At 40.9% G+C, this 22,323-nt stretch overlaps 1 protein-coding gene across 2 annotated transcripts; it reads right to left on the bottom strand.

The window, feature by feature from the left end:
* Positions 1-9,395: 9,395 nt before the first annotated feature.
* RITA1 (RBPJ interacting and tubulin associated 1) lies at positions 9,396-22,099 on the bottom strand. 2 transcript variants are annotated; one of them, XM_063454717.1, is made up of 3 exons: positions 22,068-22,099; positions 15,169-15,471; positions 9,396-13,415 (listed from the first exon to the last, which is right to left on the bottom strand). In XM_063454717.1, exons 2-3 carry the CDS (start codon positions 15,444-15,446, stop codon positions 12,983-12,985), a joined length of 711 nt encoding a protein of 236 aa, XP_063310787.1. In that variant the 5' UTR covers positions 15,447-15,471; positions 22,068-22,099; the 3' UTR covers positions 9,396-12,982. The 2 variants fall into 2 exon arrangements, with proteins under 2 accessions (XP_063310787.1, XP_063310788.1); XM_063454718.1 differs by lacking the exon at positions 22,068-22,099 and adding an exon at positions 22,014-22,035.
* Positions 22,100-22,323: the final 224 nt, after the last annotated feature.

Raw genomic sequence — 22,323 nt, forward strand, 5'->3', positions numbered from 1 at the left:
CTGAACAGGGTATAGTCTCTAGAGTCCGCTGGCACCATCATTCCATTCAGTGCTGAACCAAAGTTAATATTTTAATAATAAAGGAGAGTCCTCAGCAGCCCATCCAATTTATGCTTCTTGGGCTAAGCATTAGCCCGTTCAGCAATTGACAACTTTGGTTTGCTCGAGCCTTCAGCTTATCAAAGCACCAGTTGCTTGTATGATTTTGTATGACTTAAAGGAAGTGTGTAATCTTTGACTTAGCCATACATCTAGTAGGGACTTGGGTGGCAAGAACCCTTATTTAATGTTAAACTGCTTAAAATGGTTTACATGTAAACACATATGGGTAATTCTGCTAAAGGAAACAAGAAGAGCAGAAGATAGATTGAAACTGACATACTTTTCCAATTGGCCACCCACACTATTTATGCCAAAATCAAGCATTCTGAATAATACGCTAATGAATGAAACTGCCTTCCTGTATTCCAAATCCATGTTCACTCTTTAATGGACCATATATTATGAAAGAGAAAAATGCAAAATAAATATAATTTTTTATTATTTTTAAAACCTTTATTAGAAGGGTGCATTTACATGATCAAACATTGTATTTGGGAAATAAATCACACTATTTCACATTATTTAACACTGTATCTGAGAAAGGATCACCTTGACTAAGATTGCACTTTTATATTTTTAGGAATTAATTGTTTAAATAAATTGTTTGTGTTTTGATCTAATGTTTAATATTGTTTTATTCCCACACCTCTGTTTCCTTAACCCCTTAAGGACACATGATGGAAATATTCCATCATGATTCCCTTTTATTCTAGACGTTGTGTCCTTAAGGGGTTTGTGACGAGACCAATCTTGCCACTGTGCATTGGAGGAGCCTGGTTGCCTGCCTGCTGCCTTTTGACTATGGACCGGCATTTAAATGCAGAAAGGTCTAATTATGTATTTCTGCCCAGGCGTTCGGTAGATTCTCGGATTTACTGACTGAACTCATTTAACCCAGATAGCTATGCCATGGAGCCTATTTGTGTAATAAAATACTTTGGCTCCATGGCAATTGAACTGTATGTGTGTGGTCTGAGCGCAATTCAGTAATAATATGCGCTCAGACCTAAGCTATTTGGGCATATGTTGCATGTCTGTATTTTATGTAATAAATGTAACCTTGTGTATTTTATTGTATTTTACAGTTTTTTTACTGCCATGTGCTTAATGGAGTTTTGCCTCTGTCCTTGGAGATAATTGGATTACTTCCCAATTATCTCCAGGATAGAAGATTCTGTGGAACTGGTTTTGGGCAGAAGAGCCATGCTTCCTTTGGTCACAAAGGACTTCGATCTATCTTTTGAACCAATGGACCAATGTGGATGATTTTGACATATGTTCGTATTTGGAGTATGCTGATGAATATGTAAGTTTTATGTGAATGTGATGCATACTTTTAAAGTTATGAATAATGTGGAAAAACTGTATTTCTCTGCCTGTGATAATTACATTACCCATTGAGAGGATTTTGTGTGGGAGTTTCTGAGTGTATTGTACGTGTTTATTGGTTGTTTTCCAAAACCCTGTGGGTGGTACTAATGTGTATATAAGAACAATAAACCCACAGCTCTGTCTGTTCCCTGCTTGACCCTCAACACGGAGCTTTGTCTCGTTCTTGGGGGGATTTACTGTATGCTGTTCCAGTTTGACTGCTAGGAGTGTAAACCTATTTGTATGGTTTTTCCTATTTGGCTGTTTGCAGCATTCGTATGGTTCCGGCTCAGCTGTTTACGGCATTCATATGCTTCTCCGGTTCGGTGGTTGTGGTGCCTGCTGCAGTGCTTGGAGTCCTCAGGAAGCGCTAGGAGCATCCTTCAACGGAGGTACCCGTGTACCACACTGGGGACATTGATAATAAAATCAGCCTGTAAAGTGCCAACTGGGAAATGAAACGCATTGTGGAATGCATGGAGCCTCCAGATGGGTCGCACTTTGACACACATGACGTCGCCGCGTACACAGAGCTACACCGCCATTGGAGGCCACCCAGAATTAACAAGCGCTCAGGCATGCTGGCAAGTAGAGGCATTACTAGGTGGGGGGTCCTCTTAGAAGAGGAGGCTGTAGGGTAGGATGTTCTTAAAATAGGAGAGAACAAAGATGATCATGTGCCAAGACTACATATGTGACGTTCTGGCATGATCAGGTGCAAGGCTGTTATTCTTTTTTTTTTATTCTTTTTTTTTCTTGTGCTTGTAATTACAACATGCTTGCAGCGCCACAACGGCGTGTACAAGTTATTCAATGTCATACAATGTCATGGCAGAATAACCTGCGCATTTAATTTTATTTTGATAGATATAAAACTTTTGATAAAACTTTTATAGTTGAGCTATACATGCTTAGTTGAGTAGTTATTATACGTTTATACGATTAGTTACAGACTATGTAAAATAACGTCTGGTGTAGATTTCTCCACACTGCTTTAAATTAACCACCAGGGGGCAGCGAGTCACTGAGCTTGCCGGATAAAGCATATATTTAGGCTTAGACATTTTGAAATGATTTCTATGCAGTACTGCAGTGATAAATTCAGCTGTTTTAAAATCATAAATGATATTAAAAGGACAATGCTAAACTAAAGAATTATACGTGGTTAGCAGCCGCTTAGTTACTCCTGCAGCTGCTCTGGGTCGGCTGGCGTCCTGGCCATCAACAGGTCCCTTGTGTTTCCCGCTGGTTGCTTGAGTGCTTTGTGCCTGCTGGCCAGGGGTGTGTGCGCTTTTGTGCTTCTGCCAGCATCAGGCTTGGGTGCAAAATAAAGCCTGCATGCTGTGTCCGCTGCTTCTCTTTGTGTGGGCAGAGTGAGAGTCCTGGTAAAGTCCCCTTAGGTACGCCGGTAACACAGGGAGTTGTAGCTTCCGATTATGTAGATGGGAGCTCGATCTCTGGCTTGTAATGGGCACGGCGGCAATCTTGAATTTTGCCATGCGGTCTTTGTTTAATCATTTCGACACTCAGATGGTAGAAGCGGTCGCTGCCTCTCCGGTGGGGTCGGGGATAACCCCCCGGCCCACAGGGTGGGGAGAACGGGGCCCTCAGTAGGCGTGCGAGAGGTCCTGCCGGACTAAGCACAGGAGATCAGCCGTTTCTCCCACCAGAGCCTCACGACAGGCCTCAATCCCAGCTGCCCAGAAGTCAGCATTTCCGGCAGGACGGGGGCTGATATTGACATCGAGGGTGGTTACTTGTGTCCCCTTTGCCTTCTTGTGGCGGCTGATCGTTAGTGTCGGGGAAAAAAAGGTAATTTTTGCCTGATTGTGATAGTTTCATAGCGGAGCCGAGGTGCCCCATGTCCATCCGGCTCGGCGGTCAGGCCCTGCCCCTGCAAGGTTGTTATTCTTATGATTCTGTCGAGCAGAAATTAACCCTATCAGTGTCCTACAATAACAAGATCGCTTTTGAGGGGAAAAATTGATTATACCATGTTACACAAACACTACAATAGCCAGATTTAGATCTAATGCATCACCAGCCAAAAACACTGCCTGCATGCTTTCCTTCCCATAAAAAAGATAATGCAAAATGAACTTCAAGGTACCAGTGTGTGGCACACAAAGAAAAGTGAGGCATAGACCAAGAGGGTTGCTTCTTTTGCCTGTACTATACCTCACAACTGTAACTCTAGTGGCGTGGCGTGGCTTGGAACTTATAAAACCCATGTAGATCAACTCTTTTTGAGGAGCTTAATATGTGTGTAGCCTTTCGAACTTTGATAATGCAGTATGGGCTGCTTGTTTCGGGTCTCCTCAGTTAGCAAAGTCTTTTGGCCACTGTAGAATCCCAAATTTGTAGTAAATTTAAAATTGCTGGGCAAGTGGTGTGTAGGTTTGGTCTGTGGCCCCTAGTGACTCACATGTGAAATTGAGGGAGCACCGTGGGCAATGAGTCCAAATTGACCAACTGTCTTTGGTCTTTAGGGGAGTGCCATGTGACGGCCTGGGCCAGCTTGGGCTGATAGATAATATAAGTAAAGGTGGGGCTCTCTGCCTGTTCTTGGCCAATAAAGTACTCCTTGGGCTACCCTATGTAATTTATTCTTCCAGAAGAAAGTGTCAATAGCTACCTGTAGATGGGCTAAGTCTTTTCTGGTGAAGAGGATTGTCAGTATCTGGAAAAAGAATGTTAACCTAGGGAGAATATTGATTTTCACCATGTGAATACATTCTAAGAGATTGGTTTCTCGACCCAAGCCTCTAGGTTTTCAATAGTGATAAAAAAGGGGGTTGTAATTCCATTTGTATAGCGCATTAGGGTTAGCTGTTACATTAATAACCAAATATTTGAGTGAGTCCTTAATGAACCGAATAAGGTATGACAAGCCAATGAGTGCCCTGTCCGCAGCCAGTAGATTTAGAGGCATGGCGATAGATTTTGTGAGGTTTACCTTGTAACCTGAAAGTTCGCCAAAAGTGTCATGGTCTTAAGCAGGTCAGATAAAAGACTTTGTCAAAGGTTAATGTTTGGTTCTTTATTGGTAAGTTTAGACATAGTAAAGTAAAAGAAAATCCTGTAAGTGAGTTTATAGGCATAAGGAAAATAGGAGAACCTATAAACGAAATTATAGGCAATGGTATAAGGAAAACATATAAATGGAATTACAGGCAATAGATAGGAGAACCTATAAGCGAAATTATAGGTTAGTAGTATAAGGAGTGATAATAAAATAGAGAGTTAGGCAATATGCCCCAGACAGGTTATTACCAAGATATAATTAGATAGTAAGAAAACCTATAGTTTAACCCCTTAAGGACCAAACTTCTGGAATCAAAGGGAATCATGACATGTCACATGTCATGTGTCCTTAAGGGGTTAAAGTATAGGTTAATTAGAGAGACAAGTAAAACAGAACAGTAAGGTTTCAGAATTGCAAGTAAAATATACTTTAGGGAATCACCCCCCTTGTTTGGAAGGAGCACTGATAATGCAGGTAACAGTCTTTGCAATACTGGTTAGTAGCATAGTTCAGGTTGGTATAATGCAGATTGGTAATATAAAGCAGGTTGGTGGTGTAGATCAGGTTGGAATAAAGTAGGTTGGTAACATAAAGTAGGTTGATAACGTAGATCAGGTAGGTATCAAGCAACTTGGGAAGCTAAAGTAGATTAGTAGTGTTGATCAGGTTGGTATTCAATAGGCTGGTAACAAAGTAGGCAAGATTGTAGGAGCCAGGAACAGAAGTCTTTCAGGTAGACCATCAACTTCAATGCAAAAGCCCTGTATTGAGCAGGGTGTAGCCTTTTGGTAGGATAAGTAATCAGTCCAGGCAGGTGAGGTAGAGAGAAGGAAGATCAGTCCTAGTGGTTAGGGAGGCCACTAGTGGTGGAAAACTGGAACTTGTTGTAAAGAAACAGAATAAAAGAAACGTAATTCTTGAGCACCGAGCTAAAGGGACACCTGGAGGTTAGCAGATTGGTGATAATGAAAAGTAGGTCACCCACATAGGCTGAAACAGTAAAGGAACTTCCAGCTATGTTGGTACCTGTCATGCCTGGGTGATTGCGAATTGTGTGCAATATATGCCCCTGGGAATCCCCATTGAGTCAGTAGATCAAATAGGAATGGACACTTAATCCTATGTAAGGCCTTCTCCGTATCCAAGCAGAGAAGCCTCTCCAGTTTCCACTAACCGCCAGATCAGGTTTTGTAGAGTTGTCTCCCCAGAATAAATCTTACATTGTCAAGATGGACCAAAATGGTAAGGTTTGGGTTTAGTCTATCTGTGGGTATCTGCAGTTCAAAGTTGATTCAAGAAATGGGTCTGTAATTAGTCACCTGTGATTCATCTCACACTGTGTTTGCCAATGCCATGTCAGAGTTAGGGGTGCCTCCATTCATGTAGTCATTAAATGGCGTCTCTAAGTGCGGGACTAGCTGGGGAATTTGAAGGTCAAGGCAACACCTTGAAATCTTTATGTTCCTCAAACAATTTCTGAACAATTTTTGCAGTGTGGCAGAGTGCATTATCCTGCTGAAAGAGGCCACTGCCATCAGGGAGCACCATTGCCATGAAGGAGTGTACATGGTTTGCAACAATCTCTAGGTAGGTGGAACGTGTCAATGTAACATCCACAGGACCCAAGTTTTTCAGCAGAACATTGACCAAACCATAACACCAGCCTACTTACCTCCCATAGAGCATTATGTTGTCATCTCTTCCCCAAGTAAATGACACATCCGGCCACCTGATGTAAACAAAAACGTGATTCACCAGACCAGACAACTTTCTTCCATTGCTCCATTATCCAGTTCTGAGGCTCACATCCCTATTGTAGGCACCTTTGATGGTGGACACAGGTCATCATGGGAACTCCAACCAGTCGCAGCCCAATACGCCTCAATGAGGCTTGGCCACCCATGACCCTGATCCAGTTTACTGGTTGTCCTTCCTTGCACCACTTTTGGTAGGTACTAACCGTTGCATGATGGGAACACCGCACATGACTTGCCGTTTTGGAGATGTTCTAACCATCACTCTTTGTCACTTGTCAAAGTCACTCAGATGTCTTTGCTTACTCATTTTTCCCACATCCAACACATGAAATTCAAGAACTGACTGTTTACTTGCTGCCTAATATATCCCACTTCTTGACAGGTGCCATTGTAAGGATATAATCAATGTTATTCAATTCACCTGTCAGTGGCTTTAATGTTGTGTCTGATCAGTGTATGAATCTATGTTGAGTACTTTTTATTTAGTTACACTGTGTAAAAATTATTACACGTGTGAAAAAACACAATTTTATTCACACGTAATGTTGCAATAGGTATACATACGGAATATTACATGAAAAAAATATATGAGGACACTTAAAGGGACACTCCACTGTCTAAATACAAAGTAAATAATCACTGTTTAGTAGATATACCCCAGATGAAAACATGCATGCATTTAATTATGTATTTTTTCATTGGGGATATATCTAAAATCAGCTTGCAACACCTGCAGTTCTCTTGTCTGCAGCCTTTGCGATCGCTCTCATTCTAACCCCACCCACACTTTCTGTGGCTGTCCAATCACAGACTTCCCAATGCTGCTCAATGAGAAGTCTTTGTAAGTCAGGTGCAGGGGCCAGGGAGAATTGTCTGATAAACATGCAGCAAATGAGGGATATTCTGGCAACTCTTTATTTATTCATTAGCTAAATATGCAACACAATAAATAAAGATGTAATTTATACGTTCCTTGAGATGCAATAAATTTGCCCTTCACAACACTGTAAGTCAACTTTATTACCCAAAAGGAATAACAAGTCAAGTATTTTCTATATTTAATGCAGCAAACATGGTAATTCCATATTATTTCATTAATATTTAATCATATACATTGACTGAAAAGAATCAATTTATTTATGTGAATAAAAATAAGTTTAAATAATGAACTGGCAAAAACTGCCTACCATAGATTCTCACACAGTTTATACAAAGACATTAGCAGTAAACACAGTCAAATTATCATACAGCTCAAAACAGGAAACAAAGCACAACACAATAATTATGTACAGATAAATAGAATGGCGAATGAGAAACGCAAAGTGCATGACATTTTTAAGTAGGTTTTATCACAAAACAAGGGCACAGAATACAAATGATTATTATTGGTAATAAATGGACAGTCATAAAATACAGTATAAAATGAATTTGCCAGATGCACCAGATACAGCATGTAGTTGATTATTTATGTACCAGCTGCAAAAAGCTGTAAAAAAATACATGTATTAAGTAAAAGAAAACATACATGCAAGTGGCTATTTTCTGAGTGAGAAAGAGTGTGGTTTAATCGCTGGCACATATAAAGGTTATATAAATATTTTCTCACCCCTCCTGGGTGGTATGTTTATTTCTCATTCTCGAGTCCTCTACCAGAGGCCTGGGAGTTTGAGGGTTCTGCGCAGTATTTTAGCTGTTCTAAGAACTGCACTCTTCTGGACAGCGATCTCAGATGTCCCACCTGGAATCTGTTGAATCCACTCCCCAAACTTGGGAGTCACAGCCCCGAGTGCTCCTATCATAAGTGTCACAACTGGAAATAAATATATACACATAAAAGTGTGATCATTATATTCTATATTGCTTCCCATAAATTCCCCTTCCCTAGTGACTGGCCATTTCTGTTGTAGTAATGATGCAGTTATAGTCAGTATAGCCAACAGGAATTTCTGGTGGCCATCTGCCTTCAAAACTACAGCCAGCCAAGAAGGTAAATTAAATATTGACGCGTTTAACACATAAGCTAACCCCCACTAAATGGAAAAAGGGGCGTAGCAGTTACAAAGATTTAAAAAAATAAAAAAATACCAGGGTTCTTTAATATATAGTGAGAATTCAGCATGAATTCCAGATTTAAGGGCATAGTAGCGGAACTGAAATCAAATGCTCCAATAACTTGGATCATTTTTTCACTTCAACAATTTTGACCTTAAATTTGAAATTTATTTGGAATTCTCCTTTAGTGAAAAACCTGTAATATTCTAATACTTTAGCACAGTGGCTTTGACATTTGTATAAGTATGCCATGCTAGTGCTTTGTGTGTTGTAATCAATAAAAAAACGCACTCTTATCTTGTAGAATACTCAAGCCAATGTAAGATTCTGTATATATCATTTTATAGCTTGGGAAAAGTTCTTAAAATAATACCTACATAATTAAATTACGTAAAATGCATGGATCTATGCTGTTTCTGAAAAATGTGCGGTGTTTTAGAGGAAAAGTACAGATGCAGAGGAAGACAGGACAAAATAACATTAAACAGAAATCTAGGACAATCACCAGAAAAATGCACACAGATTAGAGTAAACCAATGATATAAATCTCTATAGGTACAGATAGCTAAAAGGACATTGCATCTTTTTTATCAATTTGTACCTATTATATAGGTGTATAAGGGGACACACCTAATAATTCACCTTGCACTTTTTCCTCTTGTAAGAAGCGCCAACACACTTTGCCCTATTTTTATTCCATAAATCTCTATAGGGTGATATTCATGGCAAATATGGTTACGCAACATCTGGAGGGCTGCAGTTAGACATCCCTGAAATGGATCATATGATCATATTGAAGACACGTAAACACTGGGGGCTCTCACACATACCATATAGTGTATTCTCCTTATCTCAAAGGCATTCACTCACTCCTAAATAGGAGCAGTGGTTCCCAGCCCGGTGCTCAAGGTACACCAACAGTTCTGGATTTAGTCATTTACCAGTTCTGCTCCTAGAGATACTGACAAAACCTGGACTGTTGGTATGCCATGAGGACGCACTCAAACTGAGTATATTATAGGCACTTACACACAACTGAACAGAGAATTATAATAGTGTTAAATGCACTCACATACGGATAAGCAGGATGGAAATCAGTTTGTATTTTGGGCAGTAGAACTCCAAATGAAGTGTAACGACCTGGCAATGCAGATACCAGTATATGGCACCTTAAACCATAAAGCACAGTTGTCCATCATACAATCCTTTGTCTATGCTGGTAGGTTGAGCTCTTCCAGCCACAGGACTTAGAATGGAATGGATGACCCACTCATTAACCTCAAGGACACAGCATATACTGCAAAGAGGTGGAGGTTGGCTTGAACGCTGGGAACAGGACCTGATTAAAGCTAGTAGTATAGAGCTGTATTATTTCTTTAAATTATTATTGATATACTGAAGACAGAGGACATTGAGCTTGTACTATTTGAAGAGATTAAAGTAGGACCAATAGGTAGCATCACCAAGTGAACAGCAACACAAGACAGTTAAGCAGGAGTAGATAAGAAGGTTTCAGGAACTTGGGATCACAAGAACTGAAACAGGATAGGTGCACTCAGCTGCTAGTGTTAGTTGATATCCAGAAAGCAACGGTCTGGCTACAAAGTCTTTCATGAATCTTCCTTATGAGCCTGAAGCATTATGTGGGTTTGGCAGCCACATGCACATCAAATAACCCCCAGCAGTGGGAAGTCTGGGGATAATTTATAACTGAGCGTGCCGCAGCTCATTATGGTTTTCTAGTCCTATACGCACATCACTAAGACTCTCAGCAACAAGACTGCCTGAAAAGCAGTACTGGGATCACAGCAAAGGAGATGGTTATAAATATTGAAATTAGACGCTTTGGCAATAAATCTTCTACAAAGAAAACAATGAAGGAAAAGCTGCAGTACTTCTTGCAGTTCACGACACAGTGTGGCATTTTTGTACATCACTCAGGTTTTCTAGAAAATCCGACTGTTCTACTATATAACATAAATGATTAAATATGGCCTGCTCGTAGATTATGCCTCCGGGGGATTGAAAGGCCTCAGTAAAATCAAACAATGCTCTAACAATGGTAATTTTCATAGAATACTATTTATAGTTCCTGTTATTAGCCAAACATTTTAATTCACCTTGACAAAATAAGTACCGGATGTTTTCATCTCAGAAAATAGTCATAGACAAAGGTCTGACTATATCCGATTAGAAAAACAAGTAAAACAAGCTCATTGATAAAATATAAATATGTTAGCCATCACTTTTATGAAGTGCATGATGTGCCTTTTGTATGTGGTCACTTGCAGTTTTCTCATAAAAATAGAAATATATAAGGTCACTATGGAAAATAAATCACTGTCTTACTATTTTAGTCAGTTATAGGTGTGCCCTTAAAGTGGAATAGTTTCCCAAATCTGACTATCCCGTTCTTCTGGGAGCCCTATATTATATATGCATGAATCGGTTATATAGCTTCACAAAAACCTATCTTTAAATTACAATACATGTGTTGAAATTAGTCTGTGCAAATAAAATAATTTAGTTTTGTCATAATTTGTATATTATATAAAATATTGTATGAATTATAGCCTCTGTATATACTATTTTGTAATAAATACATATAGCGAAATAGCTATTTTTAGTGCATTTCCTGGCTTACCTTTGGCTCATGGGGCAGCCCTTTTTATTTTGTATAGGTCATAAAAAACACTTATTCACACATACACCACACTGGTAACCTAAAGGTAGTGAGAAGTGACAAATTTTGATATCACTCAGAAGCGCCAGACTTCTCAAATGGACTCTGCCTGTTTCACCTATTCATTGCTCAGGATAATCTGTCAGATAAGTGATGCTTCTAACCAAAAGCATCTAAAGATGGCTGCATTGGAGTAAAGGAAGACCAGGAGATGCAATAAAGCAAGCATTTACGTATGAATGTATTATAAACTAATACACAGAGGCTAAATGACATGTACTCTTAATTTTATTAATAGAAATACCATTGTTTTTTTCTTTAATTACTCTTCAGTTACATAAATGATTATCAGTAAGTCATATGTTTGCCTAAAATCTCCAAGAATATCCCTGGCCAGACTATCTCTACCCTATATAGTAAGAGTGCCTCTTTGGCCATTTGCAATATTGGGAGGCATGTTGCGGTAGTTTGAGTAAAAATGATATAAATATTAAATAAGCAGTCCTTGTTTCTAGCGTGTTTCGTATGACCTAGAAACAATAAAAATGGCTGCCCCATGAGCCAAAGGTAAGCCAGGAAATGCACTAAAAATAGTTATTTAGCTATATGTATTTACAGGCCTGTCTTGATTTTCTCCTTTTTTTACATGGCCCTATGCAAGATGTTAGAAAGAAAAACGTATTCTGCTATAATGCACGGTTTCATAATTGTTGAATAGATAATATATTTGGCTTTTGCTCATTTCTGAATTTCCAAACCATACATGTATTTGATTGTCTCCATTTTCCTCTTCCTGAGTGTTCCAATGTCATCGACAATGTGAACAATGTGTGAATTGTGCTCTCTAGGATGTTTATATGAGAAGTATGCACATTTCATCTAAAATGTAGGCAGGAATGTGACAGGTTCAGTAGGCATCTATTGACCTGGGAGAGCACTCTACTTACAATCTGACAAGACAGTTTGTGACATGATGCAACTAAAGGCCCCAGGCCATTTGGAGCAGCTCAGTATCACCACTGTCAAAACAAGCAGATAATTAGGTTTTAATACTTACATTGTGAAAAAGCAAATCATCCACATGTTACGGACACCTATTTTTCAATCCTTTGACACCTACTATTGGTTTACTGACTAAATAGTGAGTTTTAGTCAATCTAAAACCAATTTAAGTAAATTATGGTAGCATAGTCAAGATGGAAATATAATCCTCTATTTAATAGGCTTTCCAAATGATTCATTCATGTTATAAAATATTTCCAAATTATTTATCTACAAATATTCCTATAAACTTTTTACACACACATTAGGAATACACATTGATATTTCTATGGTGTTCTTGACCCTACATGCACAAAAATAAAATAACATATTTTACTTACCTGTTTTGAGCATCAAGGCTCCCTCAGTGCCTCATTCCCCCACTGACGTCACCTGCCTCCTCCGAGAGGGTTCTATCCAATGCTCCTTATAGAGGAGCATTGTGGGCCTTAGGCACAGGTGCGGCAAGTGCTGCACTGAACCAATGCTTTCCTGCGGGACTTCCGGAACACATGATCAAGTTTTACTATGTCAGTGTCAGTATGACAGCCACTAGAGGATGCGTTTTGCATTGCAAGGTTAAGGGCACAGGGACACTGCACCAAAACCACTTCATGGAGATGAAGTGGTCTTGGTGTCTAAAGTTTTATTTTAATGGTTATGTCTGTAGATAAATAATTTAAAAAGTTTTTCTAATAGAATTCCCTCATTTGGAAAGTTTGTTAAATCAATGCCTTAATGTCAGAATTTTCCAAGTTAGCTATTTTGGTCTACATTTAGAAAATGTAGCAGAGGCTTGTTAAATGAATAAACCCGTACATTTGTTAATGTATTGACTCTAATCCCGTTTGTTTCCCATTATGTTTTAAAACATTGTTTCAAAATGGAAACACATTTAAGGTCCTACACTGTCAATTTACATGAAGAACACACATTGCTCTCTCTGTTACTTCACTTCCATGGAGGCCTTTGCGGCATTGTACCCGATTCTTTCCTAATTGACCCTCTACCTGACCAGCTTGCTGAACGGGCTGTGTCTCTGCTTGAAGAACGCCTGTGAGATCTGGCACTAATTGAGGGTCCTGTTACAGAAGGAGAACCACCACAATCAGAGTCATTGTCTGGGACTTTCCAGAACTCTCCTTTCCCCTTGTAAGTCCCCAAAATACTTTCTGATCCTTCTGGGGGATGTACAGCTCGGACAGGAAATTTATTTGTAACTGGTTTGGAGATTTGTGGACGTAACACTGGGGTAGGACACCAAAGGAGAGGACGTAGTCTTATGGAATCTTCTTTCTTCACCCATGGTGCCTCCCAACCACAATCGTCTATCCCCTGACCAAACAGAGTCTCATCACAGTAAGAAGGAGTTCGACTCTTCACCCTAAATAGAAAGTTGTAGAGAAGAAGAAGTCATCAAAACCTCACTGTTATTAAAGTGACATTAGAAAGTATTGACCAGCATAATAACATTTCCTAGTTAGACCTCTTGATTCACTATTTTTGGATAAGCTTCACAAATGATAGTAATTTTGTATAAACTTTTAAAATTATTTACTCAAAATATTAAAATGATATTTAAAAGATATATTAACAAATCAAAATATTAAAATATTTTTTAGAATATTAAATAAATGTAAATGTTTATCCAAAAATATTAAATAGTTTGAAACACTTATTCTAATATATTAAATTGAGCTCTTAACTTGCTATTCTTGGTACAAGACACAATATCCCATGCTCCCTACAGAAGGTTGTATATTCACTTCATACCAGGTCCAAACAAGTGCCACTGTGGTCAATGCAGACATCCAGCTGCAGACTGCATGTAATTGTACAAAGCAGCAGTGATTTACTTATATGATGGCTTTTCTACTGACTCTCAGGAGAGGAATTATGGTGTGCACACAAGCAAGTACTTTATTTTTCTTTTTAATTTTCCTGTTTGGCTGCCCCACTACTTTCTGCAAGGATTCATTTAAATAATGTATTTGTATGCCCATTGTAAAGCTGTCTTTCTCTTCCCATGAGATGCTAAACAGGGAGATGGTAAACAGTGAACTGATAGCAGTTGCAGTAATGCTGCTAACAATTTTGCAGATGCAGACAGGCATGGTGATTCAGTGGGGAAATGCTAAGTTAAAGGGTTACTCCTAGTATCATAACCACTACAGCCTAATCTTCTACGTTAAAGGATCACTATGGTGTTAGGGTACATGTTTTAGGTTACTGGCCCCATGTTTAGTTGACCATGTAATGGTTCTGCCCATATCTGAAAGTATTATCTATATAATGTATTAAAAATCCTGGGTCAAAAGTAACATCGACAATGCCTTTATATTATCAATCATGATATAATTTATCTACATTTGACAAGAGTTGCACACTTTAACCCCTTAAGGACCAAACTTCTGGAATAAAATGGAATCATGACATGTCACACACGTCATGTGTCCTTAAGGGGTTAAAGCAACACTGGTACCGTCTGGGGTCTTTGCATAATTTCTAAAGACCCCCGACAGTGACATTGCCGCTAAAGGCTCAGGTGGCCGGTGGGGAGCATGTAACTCTACTTACCTGAACCTGTCCCTCACGGGTGCCGCCATCTACTTCTGGCGGATCCACTTCTGCTCCTCTGGCTTCAGCAACCAGGAGCCAACATAACTGCTTTATTTACAGCAGGGAGGTTTATGGAGCATTCCGCGAGACCCTCCATAGACAGAGCTAATTTCCCTGGAGCTGTTACTGGCAACGGCTGGGGGAATTAATACTTTTTGACAGCGGTAGCTCTGCCTAGTGTCAAGAAGTGTCAGGCATAGGAAGAGTTCTGAGAAATAGTAGTCCCTACTTTATCTCAGTATATCTATTGACTGGAATGGAATTTCAGAGATTCTATCTTTATGAAATACTCATTTTGAAGGGGAGGGTTGGAGAGGTTGACAATGCCGCTGTAATAACAAGTGGCTCAATTACCATCAGTGGACTGTTTAACCAAGTCTTTTCCTTTTGAAATTGCAAGCTTGCACTGCACTATATTAAACACAGATAAACTCTTCTGTACCGCCAGAGTCCTGTCTTGAAACCTCTCCCTAGCAGTACTATATCAGATGCATTTGCCATTTTACTACAAATCATACCTATATTGTGTTTTCTTCCTGGGGCTTCCAGTTGGGGTACGGTTAGTCCTAGAGCTGGTGCTACCTTTGGTCTCTATAGTTTCACTTTGACTCCACACATGTGGGACCTCACTTGGTGGTCCTGGACTCCACTGTAGGACTGGGTCTGCTCTTCCTGGAGTGCTACTAAACAGAGTCTCATCAACATATGAATTTGCAGCTTTGACACGGTACGCGCTGCGCCCTTTGCGCGGAGGAAATGAGGTTTGACGACCAGTAATGGAGAGATCTAGAGACATGTTTGCAGTAGTCAGAGCATTAGGCCTGGAGGACAGAAAACAACTAGTCAAACAAAGTTTATCATTCCAACATACTGTAACTAACAAAGCAAGGTCATGTTCCGGTGTAAACTGTGTAGACTTGTCTAACAGAGCTAGACTGATATGTATTCATTATAGTGGAGGATTTAATTTGCAAATATATCGAAGGATACATTCAATCTCTCTAATTTCCTCTATTGGAAAGCAATTATTGAAAATCTGCAAAAATATACCGTATATACTCGAGTATAAGCCAACCCAAATATAAGCCGAGGTCCCTAATTTTACCCCAAAAAACTGGGAAAACGTATTGACTCGAGTATAAGTCTAGGGTGGGAAATGCAGTAGCTACTGGTAAATTTCTAAATAAAATTAGATCCTAAAAAAAATATATTAATTGAATATTTATTTACAGTGTGTGTATAATGAATGCAGTGTGTGTGTATGAATGCAGTGTGTATGAGTGCAGTGTGTGTATGTATGAATGCAGCGTGTGTGTATGAGTGCAGCGTGTGTATGTATGAATGCAGCGTGTGTGTATGAGTGCAGCGTGTGTGTATGAGTGCAGCGTGTGTGTATGAGTGCAGCGTGTGTGTATGAGTGCAGCGTGTGTGTATGAGTGCAGCGTGTGTGTATGAGTGCAGCGTGTGTGTATGAGTGCAGCGTGTGTGTATGAATGCAGTGTGTGTGTGTGTATGAGTGCAGTGTGTGTATATGAATGCAGTGTGTGTGTGTGTATGAGTGCAGTGTGTGTGTGTGTATGAGTGCAGTGTGTGTGTGTGTGTGTGTTGCAGAGCCTTGGTGGGGGGTGGGCAATTTTATTATTATTATTATTTTTTTTTTTTTTTATTATTATATTTTATTTAATTATTATTTTTTTATTTTTTTTCGTCCCCCCCCTCCCTGCTTGATACATGGCAGGGAGTGGGGCTCTCCTTCCCTGGTGGTCCAGTGGCATTGGCAGTTCAGTGGGGGGGGGAGGGGGCTGGCAGAGCTGTTACTTACCTCTCCTGCAGCTCCTGTCAGCTCCCTTCTCCTCCGCGCCGGTCCGGTCAGCTCCCCTGTCAGCTCACACTGTAAGTCTCGCAAGAACCGCACTATGACCCCGCGGCTCTCGCGAGACTTACACTGGGAGCTGACAGAGGTGCTGAACGGACCGGCGCGGAGGAGAAGGGAGCTGACAGGAGCTGCAGGAGAGGTAAGTAAATGCTCTGCAGCCCCCACAGCCCCCTGTCTGTATTATGGCAATGTAAATTGCCATAATACAGACAGTGACTCGAGTATAGGCAGAGTTGGGGTTTTTCAGCACAAAAAATGTGCTGAAAAACTCGGCTTATACTCGAGTATATACGGTAATATGTGCCTTTATTGTGATATAATGGACACTGTCCTGGTTGGAGATGTTATAAACACCTCCAGCCAGGAATGGTAACTAAACATATCTTCATGAGATATGCCAATTTGATAATTTTATAAGTGAGTGAATAAAGTGGTTTTTATATTTGTATACTATGCACAAGGATGTCTAGGCACCTACACTCTGCCGAAGACCTATGTCTATCCTCTGTTCGTACTCCCACCTCTGATGCTCACCTTAAAAAGACTTCTCTAGGGCTGCACCGTTCCTGTGGAACTCCCTTCCCTTCTCTGTTAGACATACACCCAGTCTCCACTCATTCCAAAAAATCACTTCTTAAGGAAAGCGTATCAGTTAAACTGTTAATACCACCCCCCCTCACCCACACACACACACCTTGATTCCTCTCCTACAACGGTCATCAAAACACTAAATTTCCAGCGAATACTATTCTACCAACCTACTTTTCTACTTCTACCCTTCCGCTCATTGAGCCCTCAACCCCTCTGTTCCTGTTCATCCAACTCGTCTGGTTACAATTAAGTGTTTGTTAGTCACCCCTTTGTACAGCACTGCGGATTTTGTCGGCGCTATATAAATAATAATAATATTAATAATAATAATATACAGTCTATACGAGCTGAGGGGGTGGGGGATGGGGAGGCAACGGGGTAATTGAGTATTCAGGTTTTATTGCCGTGTTGGCACTTTGAGGAAAAAAAAGTTGGTTTGTTTTGCGGTTTGGACACTCAGGCTTAAAAATGATCGCCATCACTGGTCTCAACTATGTTGTATTCTCATTCCATTCACAATATCTCCAACAGTATTAAAAGGGTATTATTCTAAAAAAAAAAAAAATTCTATCCTTTTTTGTGTGTATATTTCTCATTTACCCGTTTGGATTGGAGAAATTACATAAGAAGAGATTAAAGGAAAATCCCCCTCCCTGTGTTCTCCTCACTCCCCCCCTCCCTGTGTTCTCCTCACTCCCCCCCCCCTCCCTGTGTTCTCCTCACTCCCCCCCTCCCTGTGTTCTCCTCACTTCCCCTCTCCCTGTGTTCTCCTCACTCCCCCCCTCCCGGTATTCTCCTCACTTCTCTCCCCCCCCCCCCCCCGCATGTTCCTGTACTGCGGAGAGGAGCTTGGCCACGCTACACAGGGAAGGGGAGGTGAGGAGAGAGTCAGCACCGCAGCCACCTGAGGCTCTCTATAGAGCACTCAAGCGGCTGCAGCATTAGTGCTGGCAATGAGGGCGCAGGGCGCCCCCTCCTATATGGCGCCCTAAGCAGCTGCCTAGTTCGCCTTATAGGAAGCACCGGCCCTGCCAGGAGGGAATCACTGATCAATAACAAGGTAGGCCTCATTGAGTAATATATGTTTTCCCAGACGTGTGCATGCTGTTACAGGGGGATTAATCATTCCACTGGATAGGTCGCCAAAAACCTGTTCAACTATCAGTGCTGGTGCTGTGGGATAAGATATAAATCTGAGGGTCCTTATGATGCTTAACCCCTTAAGGACCAAACTTCTGGAATAAAAGGGAATCATGACGTGTCAGACACGTCATGTGTCCTTAAGGGGTTAAAGGACCACTATAGGCACCCAGACCACTTCAGCTCAATGAAGTGGTCTGGGTGCCAGGTCCATCTAGGATTAACCCTGAAGCTGTAAACATAGCAGTTTTCAGAGAAACTGCTATGTTTACATTAGGGTTAATCAAGCCTCTTGTGGCTGTCTCATTGACAGCCGCTAGAGGCGCTTCTCACTGTGATCTAGAGAAAGGGCAGTAAGTGGGAATAAAAGTGCAAATTATAGTGCAGGCTAGTCACCCTAAAATAGGGATCACTCCCAATCCCAATGCAAACAGATATGTAGTATAGTTAGACAACATATATCACCAGGGGCGCCACAATCACAAGCATGTGAATATATTTACCATATTGTAGACATGACTAGTCATGTAAAGAGATAAAAACAATAGAATATATAGTGAAGTATTTAATAACACAATAAACAGAATAAAAAAAAAACAAATACACTCACAAATGTAGTTGTACAAAAAGGACTTATCTCTCAATTGTGCTAAAAAAAAAGCTTGTCAGCCCCTTCCTGGGCTAAAATCCCTTTTGCAGGTGGATCCCAGTTCCAGAGACTCCAAGAGATGGTTGGTCGTTTGTCAGCTGGACTTCAAGGCTGGATATGATCCAAACAATGTAGGGATACTGGCAGGCTTTCTGATCGCTCGACGCGTTTCGTCCTATAGACTTTTTCAGGAAAATCACAGTGAGAAGACGCTGCCGTCTATAGGAAAGCATTGAGAAATGCTTTCCTATGGACGGATTGAATGCGCACGAGGCTCTTGCCGCGCATGCGCATTCGGCGGCTGACATCTGAAGAGGGAGGAGAGTCCCCAGCGCCGGCGCTGGAGAAAGGTAAGTGTTTAACCTCTTACTCCCCCTTCAGCCAGGCGGAAGTGGGACCCTGAGGGTGGGGGGGGAGCCCAAAACCCTATAGAGTCAGGAAAACGAGTTTGTTTTCCTGGCACTATAGTGGTCCTTTAATGATTCAACCTCAATTGTTTGCCAGACGTGATGAGGGTCCAGAGAGGGGTTAAAAATTCCTTTCTCCAGGTAAGGTGGGTGAAGGATTTATAAATTATTGTGGGGTTCTAAAATAAGGAGGGAGCATCACACACCCACTGTTCCCTCTTAAAAACATCCCTGGGGATTTGTATTTTGCATATGTAGGTGTTATTTTCAAAAATATAACCCTGATTCACAGGGTTGTTTACTAAAGTGAGAATTCAAAGTAAATTTCACATTTTAATGAACTGGGTATTTGATTTCTTTTTTTGAGACCCAAAAATGCCACCTAAAAATGCAAAATACGAATCCCCAGGGTTGTTTTAATAGGGGACAGTGGATGATAGAGGGTCTTTTAGAACCCCACAATTATTAATTGTTAATAATTATAAACTGTAGTAAAATAAATCTGAACTGCAAACTTTAGGCTAGTGTGCTGTACATATATATTTCTAACTTTTTCATTAAGCAGTTTGCAACATGTGCAATGTGTCTTACATCACGTATCCATAATATACTATTTGGAACTGTGTGCGGTTATGGTATGTTCTGGTTCTGTATCTGTGGACTGCAAATAATTGCCTTTACGCCTGAGTGCAGCACTATCCTTTATTTCCTATTGTACAGTGCTGCAGAATTTGTTGGCGCATTATAAATAGGCACCCAGACCACTTCTGCCCATTGGAGTGGTCTGGGTGCCTTGCCCCTCTCCCCTTAGTCCTGTTAGTCAAAACACTGCGGTTTTGGAGAAACCGCAGTGTTTTGATTACAGGGCTAATCCAACCTCTAGTTGCTGTCTCTCAGACAGCCGCTAGATGGTGCTTCCGGATTCTAACAGCACCAAAAGTGTTTTAAATGACGTTCAACGTCCCCACGCTCTGCAGAATCCCCATAGGAAAGGTCTAATGCACGTGCGTGGCAATGGCATTAGGTCTCCCCCCCCCCAGCAGCCGGCGCTGGATCGAGGTACATTGGAGCTGGACCCAGGTAAGTGACTGAAGGGGTTATTAACCCCTTCAGTGCCGCGGGAGGGGGCCTTGACAGAAGGGGAAGCGCTAGCGCATGGAAAACGGGTTCGTTTTCCTTGTACTATAGTTTCCCTTTAATCATTTCATTAAAGAAACACTATAGTCACCTAAATTACTTTAGCTAAATAAAGCAGTTTTAGTGTATATATCATTCCCCTGCAATTTCACTGCTCAATCCACTGTCATTTAGACGTTAAATCACTTTGTTTCTGTTTATGCAGCCCTAGCCACACCTCCCCTGGCTATGATTGACAGAGCCTGCATGAAAAAAAAAACTGGTTTCACTTTCAAACAGATGTCATTTACCTTAAATAATTGTATCTCAATCTCTAAATTGAACTTTAATCACATACAGGAGACTTTTGCAGGGTCTAGCAAGCTATTAACATAGCAGGGGATAAGAACATCTTAATTAAACAGAGCTTGCAATAAAGAAAGCCTAAATAGGGCTCTCTTTACAGGAAGTGTTTATGGAAGGCTGTGCAAGTCACATGCAGGGAGGTGTGACTAGGGTTCATAAACAAAGGGATTTAACTCCTAAATGGCAGAGGATTGAGCAGTGAGACTGCAGGGGCATGTCCTATACACCAAAACTGCTTCATTAAAGGACCACTCTAGGCACCCAGACCACTTCAGCTTAATTAAGTGATCTGGGTGCCAGATCCAGCTAGGGTTAACCCATTTTTTTAATAAACATAGCAGTTTCAGAGAAACTGCTATGTTTATAAATGGGTTAAGCCTTCCCCCAAAGCCTCTAGCGGCTGTCTCATTGACAGCCGCTAGAGGCGCGTGATTCACACTGTGAAAATCACAGTGAGAGCACGCAAGCGTCCATAGGAAACCATTGATAATGCTTTCCTATGCGACCGGCTGAATGCGCGCGCAGCTCTTGCCGCGCGTGTGCATTCAGCTGACGGGGCGGAACGGAGGAGGATCAGAGGCAGAGACCTCCCCGCCTAGCGCTGGAAAAAGGTAAGTTTTACCCATTTTCCCCTTTCCAGAGCCGGGAGGGGGACCCTGAGGGTGGGGGCACCCTCAGGGCACTATAGTGCCAGGAAAACGAGTATGTTTTCCTGGCACTATAGTGGTCCTTTAAGCTAAAGTTGTTCAGGTGACTATAGTGTCCCTTTAAACCATAACAGTTTTGGATCGTTTCTACAAATCAACGAAGTGTTGCCAATCCCATTTATTTTGCAGTTAAACGATTAGTTATTTCAGTGCTTATCTCCCAATGTGTGCAGGAACAGCCAATAATATAAAATGACATCTGACAAATACCAGTTGAAGGTATTGTGATGAAAACAGAAAAAGAGATTTTCCAATGTTTAAAACTAAAAGGTGAGCTCCCACTAAAAGGTCTGAACTACCTAGGAACATTGTAGAACGCTGCAAAATATACTGCAGCTTAATACATATTAATACACCTAAGAACACAATTCTCTTAGAATGACACATGATAATGTTACAATATATCCCACTGTGACAGACAGTTAGCACATTGCTAATGATTGACACCACATTTACTGAGTTTAAAGGGACATTATAATTAACGCTTAATAAACCATGGCTTGCATCGTACCTGATTTCTTACACAATAAAAGTGTATGAAATGATAATAATGATAATAACTCACTGGCTGCTGTGTGTCCAGGCTCAGCTCCCATGGTAATAGCACAAACAGCAAGCGGTGCTCGTCCATCTACCCACTGCGAGAGGGGGCTCTATTGTCCATTTCTGTGTTTTTGTATCACAACAGCTTAGACATTCCACTAATAAAAACGATCCACACTCCACTGTCTGTGAGCGCAGCCTGTCAAACAATGCGAAAACGGCTTAAAATCGAAATACGGAAAGAGAATCGGGGTATAGTACTCCCCCATAGAGAAAGT

The sequence above is a fragment of the Pelobates fuscus genome, chromosome 5, assembly GCF_036172605.1.
Source record: "Pelobates fuscus isolate aPelFus1 chromosome 5, aPelFus1.pri, whole genome shotgun sequence".
Classification (NCBI taxonomy): domain Eukaryota; kingdom Metazoa; phylum Chordata; class Amphibia; order Anura; family Pelobatidae; genus Pelobates; species Pelobates fuscus.

What these genes read in the sequence shown, in the direction of transcription:
- RITA1 (XM_063454717.1), bottom strand. Translation starts at nt 15,446, where the DNA reads ATGTCTCTAGATCTCTCCATTACTGGTCGTCAAACCTCATTTCCTCCG. An exon ending in AGGAAGAAAACACAATATAG is followed by an intron (nt 13,416 to 15,168) that starts GTATGATTTGTA and finishes CTTTCTATTTAG; the next exon opens with GGTGAAGAGTCGAACTCCTT.